At 42.4% G+C, this 19644-nt stretch overlaps 1 protein-coding gene across 4 annotated transcripts in view; it reads right to left on the reverse strand.

Moving 5' to 3' along the window:
* LOC146197698 (uncharacterized) overlaps window positions 1–19644 on the reverse strand; it is a 448896-nt gene that overhangs the window by 108420 nt on the left and 320832 nt on the right. For 3 of the 4 annotated variants that reach the window (XM_084599608.1, XM_084599606.1, XM_084599609.1), the window contains exons 4-5: window positions 6074–6417; window positions 3456–3609 (exon numbers count right to left, since the gene is read on the reverse strand). In XM_084599608.1, coding sequence (XP_084455734.1) covers window positions 3456–3609; window positions 6074–6351 — 432 coding nt within the window. In that variant the 5' untranslated portion in view covers window positions 6352–6417. Of the gene's footprint in view, window positions 1–3455; window positions 3610–6073; window positions 6421–19644 lie in introns of all 4 variants that reach the window. The other variant, XM_084599607.1, reaches the window with a different exon arrangement.

The following is a 19644-nucleotide window of genomic DNA, read 5'->3' on the forward strand; positions in this document are numbered from 1 at the left end:
CTTCAACAAATCTAGAGTTACCTGATCCTCTCCAGCTGCTTTCCCCCTTTCCATAGTTTCTAACGCTTTCTTAACCTCGTCCTTTGTCACTGGAGGAACGTCAACTGATTTTCCCTACTGCCAATCTGTTTATTGTCCTGACTTTTTTGGCTAATGTACAGATCGGTATAGAACTCTCGGCTACTTTGACTATCTTTTCCATATTCGGGACGTTGGCTACCTTGTCCTATAGCACATACATGTGATGTGGCCAATGTCTTCTTTACCGCTTTAAGGCTTCCCCCGTTTTTTACAGCATTCTCAATTTTCACCGTGTTATACTTCCTTATATCGGCCACTCTGCGCTTATTGATAACTTTTATACCTCTGCCAATTCTGTCTAGTCTGTTGGACAGCAAGCTTTCATATTGGCGTTTTCATTGGCGTTTTTTAATCAAATCTTTCATCTCCTTAGTCAGCTTACCGTTATCCCCTCTCCAGCAATAATCTTGTATGCAGATGATACCAGTGCATTTTGTTTCTGGCATGCATCTTGGTAATATTCAGGTCGAGGCAAATGCGTGGTTACATGAATTATCTTTATGGTTGAATATTAACAAGCTAGAATTAAATGGTAATAAAACAAAGGTTATTGTATTTAAGCCACGCAACAAGCCTGATGACTTCGAAACAAAGCTTACATTTGAAAACAATGTAATTGAACGTGTTTCTTGCTACAAATGTTTAGGTGTCAGTTTTGAAGAACATTTGAATTGGGCCCCGAATATTAATAGGATTCATGCCAACATATCAAGGTCACTTTGTGTACTGTACAATATCAGAGAACTTGTTCCGAAATGGTTGAAGTGGCAGTTGTATTATACCTTAATTCATTCACATCTTCATTATTGTTTATAGGTAGGGGGTCTGCAACAAAAACTAATCTCTCGAGGCTAATAGTGTCACAAAAAAAAAAAAAAGAAGCAAAGCGATATGTCGAAAACCTTGCGTACAATGACCATACAGGTTTTTACTTCTCAGAGCATTCCGTCCTAACACTGAACAAATTATTTGAGTTTAAATTGCTTTGCTATGTCTTTACCGATTTGAAACTTAATCCAACTAAGTATGTGCAATTATAGACTAGCAGTAATGCGCCTTATGCATTAAGGCACATCAGTTACAGAGTACCACTTCTTCGGACTAACTACGGGACATAAATGCTTTCGTTTTTAATTCCCAGCGTTCTTAATAAACACACACTGGCCATGGAAATTATTCAGAAATATGTTTCCCAGAAAGCCTTCAAAAAGAAGGCTGTAGCTTACCTTCTTTCTTGTTCGGGTGATTGAAGGGTTGTTTCATGCAGAAATTCCTTATGTCCTTGATGTTCTGTTAACTGTAAAATTTCTTGCATTGCTTATTTTAAACATGCCTTGTAAATATTCAATGTATAATTATGTCACTACTAGTCTGTGAACTTTCATCTTTTTTTTTTTTTTGCATAAGCGTGAGTTCTTTGTGTGATGAGAACGCATGTTGTTCTTGCTTCTGCTGCTTGTTGTGAGCATTGTGTCGGGTGCTTGGGTCCCGCTTTTACCCTCTGTATCCGAGACTTTTTCTGAATAAGAATCAAATCAAATCAAAACTATCCTACCGCCTACTTCTACAGCGCACTCAGTAACGATATCTCTGAAATTATTGTTCATTGCTTGTAGGCTAATGTTGTCATCCTCGATTAGAACTGAATACCTATTCCGTAGCGATATCCTGAACTCTTCTGCTCTCCTCCTCACCGCTAATTCGTTGTTGGACCTCTTTCTTACTAATCTGTTTTGTTCCCTCTTCAGATTTAGACTAATTCGAGACCTTACCATCTTGTGGTCATTGCATTGCACTTTCCCGAGTGCCTCTACACCCTGCATAATGGCGGCGTTAGAAAACAGTAAGAAGTCAATTTCATATTTAGTCTCCCCGTTGAACTTTTCCATGCCCACTTCCGGTTCTTCCGTTTGCTGAAGAAGGCATTCATGATTCTTAACTTATTGCGGTCTGCAAACAACTCAACTAGTAAACTCCCCCTTGCTTATTCCTTGAACTAATGGCATAGTCACGCACTGCCTTGTCTCCTGCCAGCTTTTTTCCTACTTTGGCCGCGGTGGTGCAGTGGTAAGACGAGTTGAAATTGGTAGCATAACAGATGGATGCTCCATTAGGCTTTGGGAGGCTAGAAAACAGAGTGCATCTCCAATACTGTGCTAAATAACAGCCTCAAGTTGCTCGTATAAGCAAGGTCAGTTATAGCGAAAGGCATCAACGCCAGTGGCTCTCGGTAAAATAAATGATTAAGGATCGCAAAACCAATGGTCGTGCGAAACCGGTACGGCGTTCTGGTTGTAGAGCGCTTTAAAAACAGGCTTTCAGTTATGGCCAGCTTCCAGACACGCAGCTCGCTCTTCGGGTGTTACGACAGCTCTTACCATCTGCCTTTCACGTTAGGATGCCGTCCGTTGATACCGTACGAGTAAATGGTACGCAAGAGAAGAAAAATGGCCGCTTCGGTGGCTCCTAGCCCTTTGAAATGCAACGGTCTCAAGAAAGACACTTCTGCTCATAGGCGGCGCAGCCACGTTTGTACGGTTTGATTCGGGGGTATATACTAAGTCTGGTGGTCACGCACATAAAGTGTTCTCTTATGGCTGTATGCTAATGAGGATGCGTGAGATAATGTAGGCAGAAATTAAAGTATTGGAGATTACGCGAGTGGTAAGTACATGTACGACAATGGGAATCCGCAAAGAGAGTCGTAGATGGAAGCCCTTGATGCGGTTCAGTCGCACACTTAAGGGCGGAGCTTTGGTGTCCCCCGCTTCTTTTAACGCGTTTTTTGGCAATCTTTGCGCGGTGCAGTTTGAGTAACTTTGTTAAATGTTTGCGCTTGAAAGCATGATGGCGGGTTCTGTCCCATGCTAAGAGGCTCGTGATAGAAGCGTTTACTGTGCTTGATTATTCATAAGTACATCTCGGTAAAACATTCGAAAGTAACTATGTTCACTGATAACCCACTCGGTAAAGTTGCCACCGTCCACCTGGCCCATTAAAGGTACAGGGAGGTGAGGGTAGATAGCTGTCGACTCCCAGTGATGTTTAATGCGGACAGAGCAGCCCTAGCATCCCTGCTACCTCAACAGTCTCTCAAGAAAGAGTTTTAGCATGGCGCTACCACCTGCCGCCACCGTCTGCCGCTATCGCGCCCTAAATACGCATGAGCAGATCGCTAAGAAGGCGCTACATGGCACCCAGATGCCAAATGCCGTGAACCTGGCACACCGGGGTCAGATTGTCTGCAGTGTTGTTGCCAGTAGCGGTGAACGGTAGTGGTAAGCACTAGCGCTGTGCAAAAAGTATCTAGTTTTCAACCGACGCAGTGTTTCCTGCCCCCGTGTTTTGTTCCCACTCTGAATACGTGCAGTTACCTCTTCGAGGGCATTTTGGGAGAGGTCGAGTGACTCCAACCGGTCGCCCACCCCTCGAAAGGCGTCTAGGTGAATCTCGGACACGTTGCTGTGGTGAATGAGCAGGTGAGAAATCTCGAGGCCGTCCAGCAAGCCGGGAGGGAACCGCTCAAGACTGTGTTCGGGAAAAAAAGAAGGAAAGAAGGGAGAAACCAGGAGCTCTAGGGCGACGAGCATACAGAGCGGAAACAGGAAACGAACACATTAGAATGTGGAACCCTTAAAATACGAGCATAATGTGGCAGCGTTAATGGTTCCCTTATGTCGGGTCCTTTTGCGACGGATACTCGTCACAGCCCCGGCCATAATATTACGGAAGACGCTTCGGTTGTAAAAATTGGTGCCATGCATTACCTAGAGAATATAAGGATGTACCCCATACATATTTAGCACATGTCGCAGGTGCGCTCGCATGCACTCCCAATTATCCATCGTGGCTACTTCACGGAATGCGTAAGAGATTTTCAAAATCCAGAAGCGTGCTCCGCAATATTTTGTCCGCACCGGTACATGTACTTTGCTACAGGTATTTCACTTACCTTTCAACTTGCGCCCTTATTTTCCCAAGCATACTCATTACCATTGAGTCGTAATCATGAGAATATATCAAGGACCACTTGACGGATATAAAGCCTGTATGAATGTGTTTGCGTGGCCCAGGGGCAATCTATCTCCTGATCCAAGCCTCCAGGAGGGCTGTAATCAGATAGAACCCTCCCACCTTAAAGGCGAAACCAGACTGATAAGCAGCTGTTAGATCGGTCATGTCACATAGTCTTCTGACGTCACACGACCCACTGATCGATCAGTTCACGGCCCTAGTTATATTCTCGTGGCTCACAATGCCGACTGTGAAATGTTATCGCGCTAGAAGAACATAAATCCCACTGATCGGGTGCCGCCATATCGTGACGGATACAAGAGCGTCTCTAATCCCATTTGTTTCGTTGTTGCTTACTCGAAATGTTTTAACGTGACAGCGTGAAAAGACCCATTCTACCGAAAGTGGCGTACGAAAAGAATGCTCATTTCGGTGGTAGAGGACATGACATTGTCGTGATTGTTGGGCGGGTTGCGTGACACAAGACAGCTCATGACACAGCCGAGTTGGTAGGAGCAGCCACCCAGGGCCACCTTTACCATGTATGAGATTGGAGGGTGAGATGGAAAACGAACCTTCAGGGACGCTTGGATCCCACGTTAGGCTCGCTACGCCTAGTCATGCAGGCACTTTCGCATGCGACTTGTTTATACCACGGCTTTGTATCTATGTCGAGTGGTCTTTGATGGTATGTAGTAGTTATGACTGCATGTTAATTATTTTATTTCATTTACACATACTGCTAATCATATCTGGAATTGTAGGAGGAAGGCATTATGTGGCTAATAGAATAACGGCCTACAGTTGACAACATTGGATACAAGACAACAGTCCATAAATAACAAGAAAATTGAACGAATCAACATGTTAGTATACAGAAAAATATGGTATATCGCAATGACAGAAAATAGGAATATAAAAATACAACATGATGTAGAGAAGTTATAAGACGCGCTCATAAAATAAACACTGTAAGACTGCTTGATAAGATATATATGGGTTGTACGCAATAAAGATTGTCTACGGACTTGAACGTGGTATTGATGGTTGACTGTGTATTATGGCATAGGTGCAATAAAACTACAGTCGTATGTGAAACATGTAATCAAGAGTATAATTATAGCGAAACAGGCGCTCATGAACAAGTAGTGATTGACTATAATGAGAAGATACACTGCAGTTACAAATTTTGTCAGTGATGAACTATTATTCATAAACGGACTCAGGCTGTTTCGTTCTTTTGTCGCTAATGGGAAAAATGATTAAAGCAATCAGTATGAAAACAGTATCCACTTCATATATGAAAGTGCTTATGACGCGTTTCTCTTGTTTCAGAAACGGTAATATGCTTATAGTAGTAGTATATGCTTAAGGCGATGATGAACTAACTGGAACTGGAGTTCAAGCCGGGCGATTTTAGCACGAGATTGTAGTGGTTGTATTCCATCTATTTGCATTATTTCTCTTGGCACATCGGTCATTTTATAGTTGTTAAATATGAATTGACTGCTTTCCTCTCAGCTGCTTCGAGTTAGCATACTCAAGGGCAGATCCAATCAATGCGTTATAGGCTATTATCTTATTTTGATAAGGGGATAGTCTGAGGCATCGTCTGATAAAGGAAAGGCGCTTTAGAGCCGTTGAGGTGATTGCAACCATGTGATCACTCTATATCAGGTCATGGCGATTATTAAGTCAAGGTATTTATGTTCAGTCACTACATGGAGAGTTATGTCTTTAATGCACTACTGGAAGTTAGATTTATGCTTCTTTCTAGTTATTGTCATAAGATATTATTTAGTGGTGTTAAGAATCATTTTCCAGTCAATGCACCAACCACATATATCTTCTAGTGCGTTGTTAAAAGCTTTATGGTCATTTATTTCGGCAGTTTGTAATTACTGTGGTGACTGCTTTCGCACTAGAAACTTTTCAAAAACACCACTGCAGGAAAGACAAAGGAGGGATAATGACGTGCCTGACTTCCTTGATCTTTAGGTACAGCACGGGGTGCTGCGCGTCGGCCACGGCGGCCAGCGACGCTCTTAGGCGGTCGGCTCGCTCCACGCGCTCGCAGATGACGTCCAGGCCCTTGGTCTTGTCCGAGCACTGGCACGAGGGCCCGATGAGCTGCCGCGAGGGGCATGCCTTGTGGAACCACTGCGCCCCCGCGCACCTTGACAGCAGCAGCAGCGGCGACAGGAGCAGCGCTGCCGCCGACACTAGCCGCCGCCATCGCACCAGGGCGACGCGCATGCTCCTCCTCGCCCCGCTGCAGCGGCCGACCAGGGCTGTCGGACGACGACGGCTGCGGGGCGGCTGCTGCTGGAAAGAAGCGAGAGCAGACAGAGTTTAGGATATGACAAAATATTGCAGAAATGGGTGAACTCTTTTATTACGCGCAAAAACAGGGGACCAGTCAAGCGACCGGTTGCGCTGGCTTAGAGGAGGTCGGCGCGGATCCCTTGGTATGTCGCGGCCTACATCGCGCGCTGGATAGGCCGGCGTTGGTCTGCTGGCTCCGAAGTATGGAGGAGAGACTCCCATGTCTCTGGGGTGTTCGAGTTGTCTATGTTGTAGTGTGTACAAGTCCCCGCCATGTGTATGAGAGTGGCCGGAGTTGAGCAGTGTTTGCACATGGGCTTGCAGACCTGATTTAGCGCTTGAACCCTTCTGCGTTTTCGCACGTAGTTAGGCAGCTATTGCTGAAGATGATGATCCATTAACGGCCTAGTAAGCGTTCGGTGTCATTCAGCTAAAATGGGATAAATAGGAAGATGTAGTATAAAAAAAAAATTGGCAGTTGCGTAGCTCAGCTATGCCAGGATATACGTAGCGAGAAGTACGTTTCTCTGGCTGAGCTTGTTGTGGTAATCTGTGTTTAGCAGAGTCACATCCTCTTCTGTTGGTTCCCGTTGACTGAACTCTTGCATACGCCCCATCTCGGCGGTTATGCTCCATCTGTTACGCTCAGCAGTCTGGCACTGTTTGGCAAGCCGTTTCTCTCTCTGTTCGGACGTCTTCGCTGTTCTTATCGCCTTCTTACTCATTCTCATTCTGCAGCTGCTATGCGCCGCTTTTTACGTTCTAACGGTGGCTGCGTTTCGATGGAGGCGAAACGGAGAGACACGCCCGAGTGCTAAAGCGATGCCAGTGCACGTTAAAGATCCTCAGGCGGTTTAGATTACTCCGTAGCCTTGCACTACGGCTCCTCTTTCTCTCCTTCCACTTTCGCTCCCATCTCCCTCTCTTCAATTACAGCGCGTGTCAGGTGTCCACAGAGCGTGTGACCGATACCGAGTCTTTCCTTTCCCGAGAACCAATTTATCAGTATTATTATTATTATTATTATTATTATTATTATTATTATTATTATTATTATTATTATTATTATTATTATTATTATTATTATTATTATTATTATTATTATTATTATTATTATTATTATAACTCTTTGCAGCAACACAATTTCATTGAAAACTGCTGTGGTAATATTCTTGACATCTGTCTATCGAATTTTGAAAGTGGTCGATTCTCGAGTTCAGACATACCGCTGACTCGCTGTGACAAATTTCACCCTCCACTTCTAGTTACTACTGCTGTCTCTGCCTCACCTTCTACTAATTCAGATCTGGCGAGGAATTCGCCCCGTTTCGCGTATGCATGTGGTGATTATGTTGGTCTTTTCAATTTCTTGTCTTCCGTCGACTGGTCACTTTTAAATGATATTAGTGATTTGGACGGACAAGTCAGTCGCTTCACTGAAATTGTTCTTGATGGTATGCGTCGGTACATGCCTCTGCATACGCCTAGGCGTAGGAAGTTTCCTTCCTGGTTTTCAAGGAAATTGATAATGGCGTTAAAACTTAAGGAACGGGCCCATCGCAAAGCGAAACGCCCTGGGTTTGACAATTGGGGAGATGAGTTTCGCCTCTTGCGTTCTCTTTGCAAACGTTTATACAAGCGGGACCACGACTCTTACCTTGAGTCTTTAGAGAGGAGTGCCTCAAATTGTCCTAGTCAGTTCTGGCGATACGTTCGCAAGCGTTCCGTTAAATCAGATTCGAGTATCAGTTTGGTTGACTCTCAGGGGTCGGAAATTCAGGATGTTGCCGACAGTTTTGCCAAATATTTTTCCTCCGTTTACAAACATCCGCACTGTGATTTCATTTGCCTCCCATCTGGTGCACCATCTAATTCCGTTCTCTTTGACGAGGAGTTGATAACTGTGAGTCTTAAGCGTCTGAGACCATCTTTATCTCCTGGACTTGAGGGTATTCCAGCCGCCATAATAAAAGCCTTCAGTTGTATTTTTGTACCAGTATTGACTGCCGTATTTAATAACTGTTTAAAAAGTGCTGCTTTTCCTCGCGTGTGGAAAATGGCACGCGTGTTTCCCGTCTTGAAATCAGGAAACAAATCTGATGTTTCCAATTATCGTCCGATTTCTCTTCTATGTGCAACCTCTAAGCTTTTCGGATTAGCTTTGCACAACGTACTTTCATTCCATCCCAAACATGTCATAGTACCGAATCAACATGGCTTCATATCGTGTCGCTCTACTTCTACCAACCTAGTCACGTTTATGACATGCCTCTGCAGCAGTCCTTCAGAGAGGTCTAGTTGACACTGTGTACTGTGATATGAGCAAAGCTTTCGACGTTGTTACTCACTCACTACTTCTTGAAAAGATTCTACTCTCTGGCGTCGAAGCCTCACTCGTAGCCCTCCTACGCAACTATCTCCTTGATCGGTCCTGCTTTGTCAGTGTCAATGGACAGACCTCCTTTGTTTATCCTGTAACCAGTGGAGTTCCTCAAGGTTCAGTATTAGGCCCGCTCCTCTTCTCCGTTTTCATTTTTGATGTTTCCTCGGCGATCAAGAACTCCCAGTTTCTTTTTTATGCTGATGATATAAAAATATTCAAGGTAATACATTCTTTTAAAGATTGCTTGTTGTTGCAATCGGACATATCTGATTTTTTTTATTGGTGTGTGAAGAATCGACTTACCCTCAATTCTTCTAAAACTAGGGTTGTCTCATTTACTCGTAAAGCACACAGGTTTCTCTACCATTATTCAATCAATCAATCAATCAATCAATCAATCAATCAATCAATCAATCAATCAATCAATCAATCAATCAATCAATCAATCAATCAATCAATCAATCAATAAATAAATAAATAAATAAATAAATAAATAAATAAATAAATAAATAAATAAATAAATAAATAAATAAATAAATAAATCAGTTTATTTCCAGTTTTCTTTACAAAAAACTGGGGGCGGCAAGATAAAAGCAGTCATTACGACCGCTTGACAAGCCTCGCCACCCCTACAAAGAGGCAGTTTTGTAGTGACTGAAAGGGCGAGATTGATATACACTTGTTACACACGGAAGAAATAGAAGGTAAAAGACGCATACACTCAAAATTATCTGGGTATATCTGACGCATACACTCAAAATTATCAGGGTACATCGGAAGTTCAGGAATAAAAAGACAGAAAAAGAAAAAGAAAGGGAAAAGAAACATAGTGGTTACATAACGTTACAATTCAATACATGTTTGCAGAAGCACAGCACAATCAATTTATTCAAGGAATGTGCTTCGAATAGCTGCGGAAGACATACTCTGCAACTGGTCATAAAACGGTGTGTTTAAATACTTGGGGAGTATATATTTTAGTGTAGAAAGACCGTAATTTGTTCGGCATCGCGGTAAAGAGTAGGTAGGGCTTATTCGTGTCGTATACGGCGTTTGGTGTCGTGTAAGTACCACTATGTTAGAAAAGAATGTGTTGCTATTGGCCGTTGTTTTTTTTATAGAAGGATGCAAACCTGTAGTCAAACATTTTGTAGATCGGTATTATTTTGTAGTGCAGGTAGATCGGACTTGTATGTGCGGCATATTTCACGTTGGCAATTACACGAAGTACTCTTTTCTGGAGAATTAGGATCTTCTGGATGTTAGAAGCTGTAGTTTTTCCCCAAACAAGGAAGCAATACGATGCATAGGAATAAAAGAACGCGTAGTAAAGGTGCAGCTTTGTCTTGACAGGAAGAATATACTTATTCCGTGCAATAATCCCGACATATTTAGAGAGAGCTGTGCAGACTTTGCTCACATGGGCATCCCAGGATATAGTGGCTGAAAACACGACACCAAGTGAGGTATATGTTTGTATATACTCAATGGGAGTGTTGGCTAAATAGAGGATTGGCACATTGATTATGTGTTGCCCCTTTGGATGGAATAATAAAGCCTTAGTTTTTTCCTTGTTTATCTTTAATGAGTTTAGCGACGACCAGTCTGATAATGACGTCAAAGTTGTATTTGCGTTGTAGGTTAGGTCTTTAATGTCCCGCGAAGAGAAGAACAAGCTTGTGTCATCTGCATATATGATGTATTTAACTAAACTGCTTATGTTGGATATGTCATCGATATGTATGTTGAATAAAAGAGGTCCCAAAAGGCTGCCCTGGGGTACTCCATTTCTAATTGGAACCATATCAGAAGGGAACTGATTTATAAGCACATACTGATAGCGAGCGCTGAAATATGATTTAATAAGACAGAGGGCGTGCCCACGTATGCCATAATGGTCGAGTTTCTTAAACATAGTTTCTGTGCTGTTGGACAGGGTTGATGAAATTAATGACCTTGGTGTACTTTTTGACCGCACCCTCAGCTTCTCCTCTCATACTAAAGGCATTGCTCAGCGGGCTATGCGCACACTCGGATTCGTTTGCAGACTTTCGAGAGAGTTCCGTATTCTACTTCCGTTCTTATAACTGTACCTGTCCATATGCTTGCCGCTCTTGGAGTACGCGTCGGTTGTTTGGAATGGCACTTGCAAATCGAACTTGGACAAGGTTGACATAGTACAAAGAATTTTTACGGATATTTCGATATCGCTCTTCTTGCGAAACTTCCTCCTCTCGCTCCACCAGGAGCACCCAACTGAATCTTCCTTCTCTTCACTGCCGTCGTGTCAGAGTTGATATCATTTTTCTGTACAAACTCCTTCATGGCCACATTATGTGCCCTCAGCTCTTAGAGTACATCCTACTGCGCGTTCCGCGAAAGTGCATGAGGGAATTCAGACCATTTCAAGTTGCTCCGTCTCTTCATTCCCATTTCCCTCTGGACAGAATGCGGTGGTTATTTAACTCTTTTTGTCCTCACCTTGACATCTTCCAAAACTCGCTCCATTCATTTATATTAGATGTTCGTAGCATTGTATTCTAAATAGTACTTTATCACATATAACTAACGCTTTCTAGCCTAAAATATTGTATTTACTAAACTTTTTCCTTTTTCTCCTGTTCAATGCTGTCTGTATCTTGAACTACTTTTTATCCGTTTCTTTTTTATATTTTAACTTTAAACTTTATATTCAAATTTTACTTTCCCTCGTTGAATTCTATTTCTTTATTGTATTTTCCTGTATTTATAGCCTGTGTTTCAAGTACCACGCACTTGTTGCGCCTGAAATAGTTGTTTATTTTATGTAAATTTCTATATTACTCTAATTAATGTCAGTTATCTGTCGTTTTTTTCTCTCTATCCATTGTTTTTTTTTTCTTTCGTGATGTGCTCAACAATTCTCTCACTGTGTACATATAATATGCTATCTCATTGATTTCTTTCTTTCCGTGACACTTTTCGTCTGTTTCATTTTATGTGTTATTTATTTCTTCTTTTTGTGTTCTATCTGTGTGTGTAAAACATGTGTGCATTTTCTTTTTTTTTCTTTTTTTTAGTTTGTGCTGCAGCACGAAGACAACATGGTTGTTCCGGTTCACATTAAATAAAAATTGATTGATTGATTGATTATTATTATTATTATTATTATTATTATTATTATTATTATTATTATTATTATTATTATTATTATTATTATTATTATTATTATTATCATTATTATTATTATTATTATTATTATTGCGCTCTGCATCTTGGCGCGCTGCTTGGCAAGGCGTGCTTCTGTTTGTGTTTCTTCACGCTGTCCTGGCTTGTATCGTCTTCAACCCATTGCGAGGCCAGGGCACGCCGCTCCGCTTCCTGACGAGTGACGACGTCTGTTGGCTAGGCGTTCCTCTCTGCTTCGGTGTCTCCGCCGCACGCTTAGCCTTTTTTTCGTTTTACCTACGTTCAACGGCCAACTGCCAGGTGACAACCTCGGCGTCCGACGAGAATCTCTTACGCCGCTAGCAGCGGCCTGAGTTTCTTTAACATCGCTCTCCATGGAGAACTCCGGTATACTATAACTCCGGGCTAGGCTGCTGTTGTTGTTGTGGCTGTAGGAAGAAAAAAAAGAAAATGCATGGGCCTGTTACTGGCTCTGTAGCTGAGTCACCTCCGCTGCCTCGTGCGGACAGAAGAGAAAATAGACAAGAAAGAAAAGAAGAGGGAGAGAAAGACGCGCGCCGCAACAACAGCCGTCGTCCACCACCACCGAAGCGGTGGCGGGTGCAATGACGGCCTACAACAAATAAACATCAGTGGCTGGCTAGCCCCCGCCGCAAGCGGCGTTGACCTACCGTCCCAGCCCCGTAGGGCCAGGAACTGCCACCCTTCGCTACGTTCACCGCCCCAAATTTATACGCGCGACGCTACCTCCTTGCACAAGCGCAGTAGCGCGTATCCCTGCTGCTCCACAAGTGGTGGCGTCGAAGGAGTGACGTCATCCGACTACTGACGTCATCCGGCTCCTCGTAGCTGCGGCGAGCGGCCGCGGCGGCAGCGACAGCGACGGCGAGGCAATGACGTCACTCGCTCCTCGAGCATGCGCAGTACGGTCGCCGTAGAACCACGCGAAGCCAGCGAGAGTGCGGCCAGTGTAGCTCACGCTATAAAAAGTTATGGAGATCACTTCACACTGCTTCCGTATGCAAAGGCGAAAGCATGAATGGCTCATCGTGAGTTTTGCTTATTTTCTCCTTTTTATTCCCTTCGCTATCACTGGCTATTAAAGCTTGTGACTGCATCGCGGATAAAGGAAGAACGACTGACATCTATCGATAAAAAACTAGAACGCTTAACATGCCTTGAAGAGAATGTTTCAACCTGCACTGAACAAGTCGCTAGCCTGCAAAAAATTGTAACTTCCTTAGAGCTGAGATTAGACGATCTACAGAATCGGTCCAGAAGATCGAACCTCATTGTGAGGAAGAAAATTACGAATCTCTGGAGCGCGCAGTGAATGAAAAGGTCGTTAAGCCTACATTGCCATTAGAAGAAGTGTCTATTGAACGTATACATAGGCTAGGAAAACCAATGGCAAACAAAACTAGGCCAGTAATCTTTAAGCTGTTAGACTTCCGAGAGAAAACTAAAATTTGCAAAACTGTCGCAAACTCAAAGACAGTTCCTACACCATCAGCGAGGCCTTTTCACCGCATGTTCGAAGCATTAGGAAGAAGTTGTGGAAATATGGAAAACCAAGGAAGGATTCCGGTGATAAGGTGTCATTGGTGTGCGAATAACTAAAGATTAATAGCTGTCTTTATTTTTGGGACGAGGAAAAAAATGACGTGCCACCCGTAACGTTAAATTCAAACAGCCCAAAAACCAGGACATCGGTGCACGGACCCTCCGTCCACGCCGTACGCAACGTCCAAAATAAGTTTCGCTAATATTATTGCTCGAAGTGTCATTGGTAAACTCGGTCCCCTCAAATCAATATTTATAGCCTACGAACCGGCATTTATAGGCGTAATAGAAACCTGGCTAAACAAAGACATCAAAGATTTCGAAATTACTCACCCAAACTACGTCATTGTTCGCAAAGATCGATCAACTCGAGGCGGAGGCGTTGTTTACTGGTAAAAAAAGAAATCCCTTTCATTACATTGCCTGAAGTCGAAGGAGTTGAAGCCGTTTTTTGCAAACTTTGCCTTACTAGTAGCACCTTGATTGTGGGATACATTTATCGTAGTCCTGATCTGAATGTCTACAATCATTGCACGTGTATATGCAGCAGTATGTGAAGGGAAACAAGGTGATACTACTAGGCGATTTCACTCTAACCGATATCAACTGGCACACACTACACCACCGCTCACCTTGCGCAGATATTTTGTTTGACGCCATGCTCTCTTTTAATCTAACCCAGATAGTAACTGAACCCACTCGCGTGCAAGGATCCAGCTCCTACATTTTAGATCTAGTATTTCTAAGTTATCATTTTCCCAGTCATAAAGCTAATATCGAAGTGTCATCCGGCCTGTCAGACCCCAAAATAGTATTATGTGCGGTACCATATCGCGATTCGCTACCTTCACAATCAACAAAAACATACAAAGACTACAGCAGAGCGGTCGATACAAGCATTATTGATGCACTGCCTCTTGAACTGTCGTCATTCAATGAACTCTCACATGATGCGAACACAGATATATAAATTTCATGGCAGCGGCACAAATAAATTGTGTCACATTGCATCGCTAACTACGTCCCCTTGAAGACTAAGAAAACGCATAAACACAGCCCCTGGATAACTTGAACCGTTATCCACGCAAAAAGAAAAGTTCGCCGGCTCAGAAGAAACCTAAAAAGCCATCCGTCACAACACACAGTACAAAAATTAACTTCCGCCATTGACGACTTGAAATCAAAGATTAAGAGGGCCAAATCCCCCCCTTTCCCCCATACTACTTTACAAAAACACTTCCCAATTTCCTGAATAATGCTCCCCAAACATTCTGGCGTTATTTAAACCCTAAAAAACGAGATACAAGACAAACATCTACCGAAGATAACAAAAATACTGCGATTACTCTGAACAACTACTTTTGCTCCATTTTTACAAGTGATAATGGAAAACTGCCCAGAATGAGCTCTAGCACAGGTATGAAGGTCAAACCTATAATCATGACAGAAACTGGAGTATTAAATCTTTTACTAAATTTAGACACTAAGAAAGGACCAGGGCCAGATAACATTCCTAGCATATTCCTGCATCGATATGCTGAGTGGGTGGCTGAATTCCTTATTCTACTCTTTAACAAATCATTATCCACTTGCACCCTTCCCAGGGAATGGAGATCAGCAAAAATAACCCCAGTACATAAATCGGGAAATAAATCTGATCTCTCGAATTTCAGACCAATATCATTGAACAGCACAGTATGCAAGCTACCAGAGCATATTATCTTAAAGCACATAAATGCCTTCCTAGAAGTAAATGATATTTTAACTCCCTGTCAACACGGTTTCCATAAAGGCCTTTCCACTATTACTCAGTTATTTGAATTAACACATGATATATCCTTCAGCATTGATGACCAGAAAAAAATAGACCTCATATTTCTAGACTTTTCTAAAGCATTTGACCGCGTATTACACACAAAACTTCTAGTAAAACTTGAGTTAACATTAGGAAATAGTCCTCTTCGAGATTGAATTAAAAATTATCTTAGTAATCGCACATATTTTGTTGAAATTAACAACGAGAAATCCGCTTTAATTTCTGTTTCATCAGGAGTACCCCAAGGAAGTGTCCTAGCCCCAGTATTATTCTGAATTTTTATAAATGACTTACCAGCTTAGCTTCACATAATATTAATCTTTTTGCCGATGATTGCGTTCTCTATCAGGAAATTAACTCCATTGATGATCATCTAACTTTAAACAGCGCCATAACAACAGTATTTTTTTTTTGAAATAAATAAACAATTTATATTATTATTATTATATCAGTGATGCCAGGACTGGCAAATGAATATTAATTTAAATAAATCTGTTCTTTTATCTATAACAAGGAAAAAGCATTTCAGTACACCCTTAACAACATTCCCCTTGGATCTGTTCATGAGCATAAGTATCTTGGTGTGACACTAACGTCTGACCTCCGGTGGAACTCTCACGTTAACAATATCACGTCAACTGCTCTAAAACAGCTATTCTTTATTAACAGGCGTCTTAAACTAGCACCACCTGAAACAAAGTTACTTTCATATAAAACACTTATCAGACCGGTACTAGAGTACGCTAATACCGTTTGGTTCCCGTTTACTAAACAGCTCATTAAAAAACTGGAGGCAGTAAAAAGAAAGGCACTAAGATTTATATATAATAACACTCCATTACAGACTCACCAGCATAATTACTCAAACGTGCAGAACTTCTATCCTTGTAAAACAGAGCCTATCTTGCAAGACTTAAAATCATATACCAGGTAATACACAATCAACTAAAACTGCCTATTACAAAGTACGTGCCGACGTCCTCGAACAGATTAACCCGGTATAACCTTACGCATACATTAGGCAAATTTTCTTTCATACTAATATTTTCAAACACTCATTTTTTCCAAGGGCAACACGAGAATGGAACAATCTACACACGCGCGTTACTAACAGCACGTCCTTAGCTGAATTTAGTTCTCTTGTTGCAGATGGATTATACCCTTTGCAGTAACAATGTATTCCTTATTTTTATGCTTCCTTGTTCTCTTGTTATTTTTACTTGCCTGCTTGTGCCTGATTCAAGTTGTGAATTCATTATAGTCGATTTTCTCCTTTTTTAGTATTTTAAAACTTGATTGTGCCTTGACTGTTAATTAGAACTACTACTGATCCATTTGCTGACACCGCGACTGAAAGTTTTCTTGTCATAAGCCTTTTGTACTAGTTATCATCCGTTATCATGTAATTAATATATGTAATATATCCTATTTTCTTCGATTGTTGTAAGCTGCATGTAATACTCTACATCATGGATTATTATGTATGCTTTTATGCTTTAATGTGCATATGCTCACAGCCCTTCCTGTTACAATCCCCGATGGGATTCACACTAATAAAAAACAACAACAACAACAAAAACATTCTATTCAGTGCATAGGCAACAATTATGGCTTCTTGAAATTCTAGTAAACACTCTAAACTTCCCTATTACATTGTGAATGACTCCCATACGGCTGTTTTTTGTTTTGTACATTTTGGTTCGGTTACAAAACAATGCAAAAAAATAAAATAAAATAAAAAATATTGGATTTGCAAGCGAAAAAGTGCTAGCGCTGCGTCTTTTTTCGTTTGCTTAATTTTTTTTTTCGGGCTGCTTTGAATTTGTTTCTAGACAGCGCACGAATATATAGCAACCATTAAAATTTCACTACGGATTAAAACATATTGTGAGTAATTTTGCATCGCTGTGACAAGCAGAAAACGCTATAATTAGCAGTGCAAGTTCTGGATTCTAGCGAGAAAGACATACAAAAAAAAAAATAAAATAAAATATCACGGACAATATCACAAGTCACTCCGCAGAAATCAAGCTCAAACAGCTAGACAAGAAGTGTTTATATGCTGTGAATACCAAAAAAAGTGTTTGCCGGAATCATACTCATTTCTTCTCATAGGCACTGAATAGCCCTGCATGGAATGAGCAGACCGATTGCCGCGCTGACATTCTGGTTTCCACTCATTCAGCGGCCCTCAATACCTTCTAAGAGTTCAGTTCCAAAGAGAATTTTAGGAGATCTTCCTTGGGGGTTTTTAGTTTTCACCAGAAAATTATTTAGCCGCAGGCTACCATCACTAGCGGGTAAGTGCGAATAGGTGGGTAGTCCTAATAATGTAATATCCCCAATTGCGGGTTTTTAAGCCAATAAAGTGACACTGAAAGGCACATTGTCTCCACCTTAGGCCTCAATTCTACAGAGTTCCCTCACTCTCACGCACTCCACTCAAGGAGCAATTCAATCCCATTTAACAATTCGTACATTTGCCAAAAACGTCCACCCGATTCGCTACACAGCTCGGCGAGGAGCCGCGGCTCTGCACGAACACTGGCCTGCAGAGCCAGTGCAGTCTATGTGGACTCATCAAGCCTATGAGCGAGAAAAATAGAGCTATAAGCCCCGTGCATCGCCAATAGGGGCGCCACTGAAAGCTGCACAGCGGTCGATCTCAAAAGCTCTTCCGGATTACGAGGTGCGGCTGCTCATGAGTCGCTGCGAGGATTTATGTTTTATTTATTGATTCCTCAAAGGCCCCAACATGGGACTTTACATGAGGGGTTTAAAATCGCCGCCGATGTTCGCGGCGACGATTTCTCTTTCAGCTTCTGCCGATTTTTCTACGGCGGCCTAAAGCATAAAGCTAAGGTCGGCCTTTGCTTAGAGGCGAAAACATTGATGATTTCGCAGCCATCTAGGAGAAACTAATGCGTACAAACGCTAGATGCCTCCTACAAACAAACGCTAAATGACCGGCTGCATTTTTTAGCTTTGTTTTGCTATGGGTATACTGCATTAACTGATGAATTACTTTAACAGAAGAATCGCTGCTTTTTTTTTCTTTTTTTCATTTACCCTGCCCTTACTTTGCAAGCTCCTTGAATATGTGCTCATAATGACGCGCTTCGATTAAATATATGAGACATTCCGTGCCACCCACCGTTACATCGTGCCAGCACCGCTCTCTTATAGGCATATCACTTCATAGGCCGAATTTACAAGACTTTAATGCAATGTCGCTAAGGGTCCCTTGTCGCAGTTGGAATAATCACCATTCTTATTTGTCGTGAACGAAAAATATCGATGGAAAATTCAGGAGCAGTTTTAAATGTTGAGGATAATGCTAAATGTATTGGGGAAGTTTCATAACTAAAGGTATATAATTGAGCGGAAATGAAAACTGAGTCAATAGGGGGGGGGGGGGGGAACCCAGGACTTCATGTTGCGAGACAGACACAATCCTCATAGGCCGCGAAGGCTCGCTGGTAGAAGTTGAAATCTCTTACCTGGCGTTGATCATATTCGCCTTTACTTTGCACTCAGGGCTTATTAACGGCTTCAAAAATTAAGCGCCACAAAAATATGCACCCACTGCACTAAGTAAATGAACTTGTAGCGCCCCTCGCGCCACGCTCGGTCGCAAGCCATAGCATGGCGCCCGACTACGAAGTGGGAATGAGGCGCCGCACCGCGAGTGGCGGAAATTAAAGCGCGTCAGTTGTAACCTCAACGCTGTGAGAGCTGGCCCTTACTCGCTGCAGCTCCGACAAACTATTACTGGTTTACGCAATGCCAACTTATATTTTATTCTTGTACCTAAACGCGAATGGTAGCGATCGTAGTGGAGCCTTCAGTCCAGCGTTCCATGTGCCGCCTCAATCCTGCAGGCCCGTCAGAGCAGCTGTCGCTGGTCTTGCGGGTTGGTGCTAGTGAAGCGGTCTCGGGAAGGAATAAATGCGTCTCAGTCCATAATTCCACTGGCCACTCCAATGCTCTCGGCCCGCTCGATTAGCCGGCGTTGGTCGGTCGCCTCCGTGCGGGACAAGCCATCATCTCAAGAGGAGAGAGTGGGGTGAGTTATGGATGGAATGCCGCCAGGTGGTTTTGGGCAGGCCCAAACAGAATTATATATATAGGTAGATGTTGGTTGGTGAGGATCAGCAACAAAAAAATATGGCATGCGTCGGGACTCTCGTCTTCCTTTATAAGACCTACGTTCGGCCAATACTTGAATTCGGCTCCGTTCTCTATTCTGGGTGCCCAAAGTACAAGCTTAAGACCTGTTTATTTTGGAGAGATG

The sequence above is a fragment of the Amblyomma maculatum genome, chromosome 3 (genome assembly GCF_055883805.1).
Source record: "Amblyomma maculatum isolate TAMU_Amacu chromosome 3, ASM5588380v1, whole genome shotgun sequence".
Taxonomy (NCBI): Eukaryota; Metazoa; Arthropoda; class Arachnida; order Ixodida; family Ixodidae; genus Amblyomma; species Amblyomma maculatum.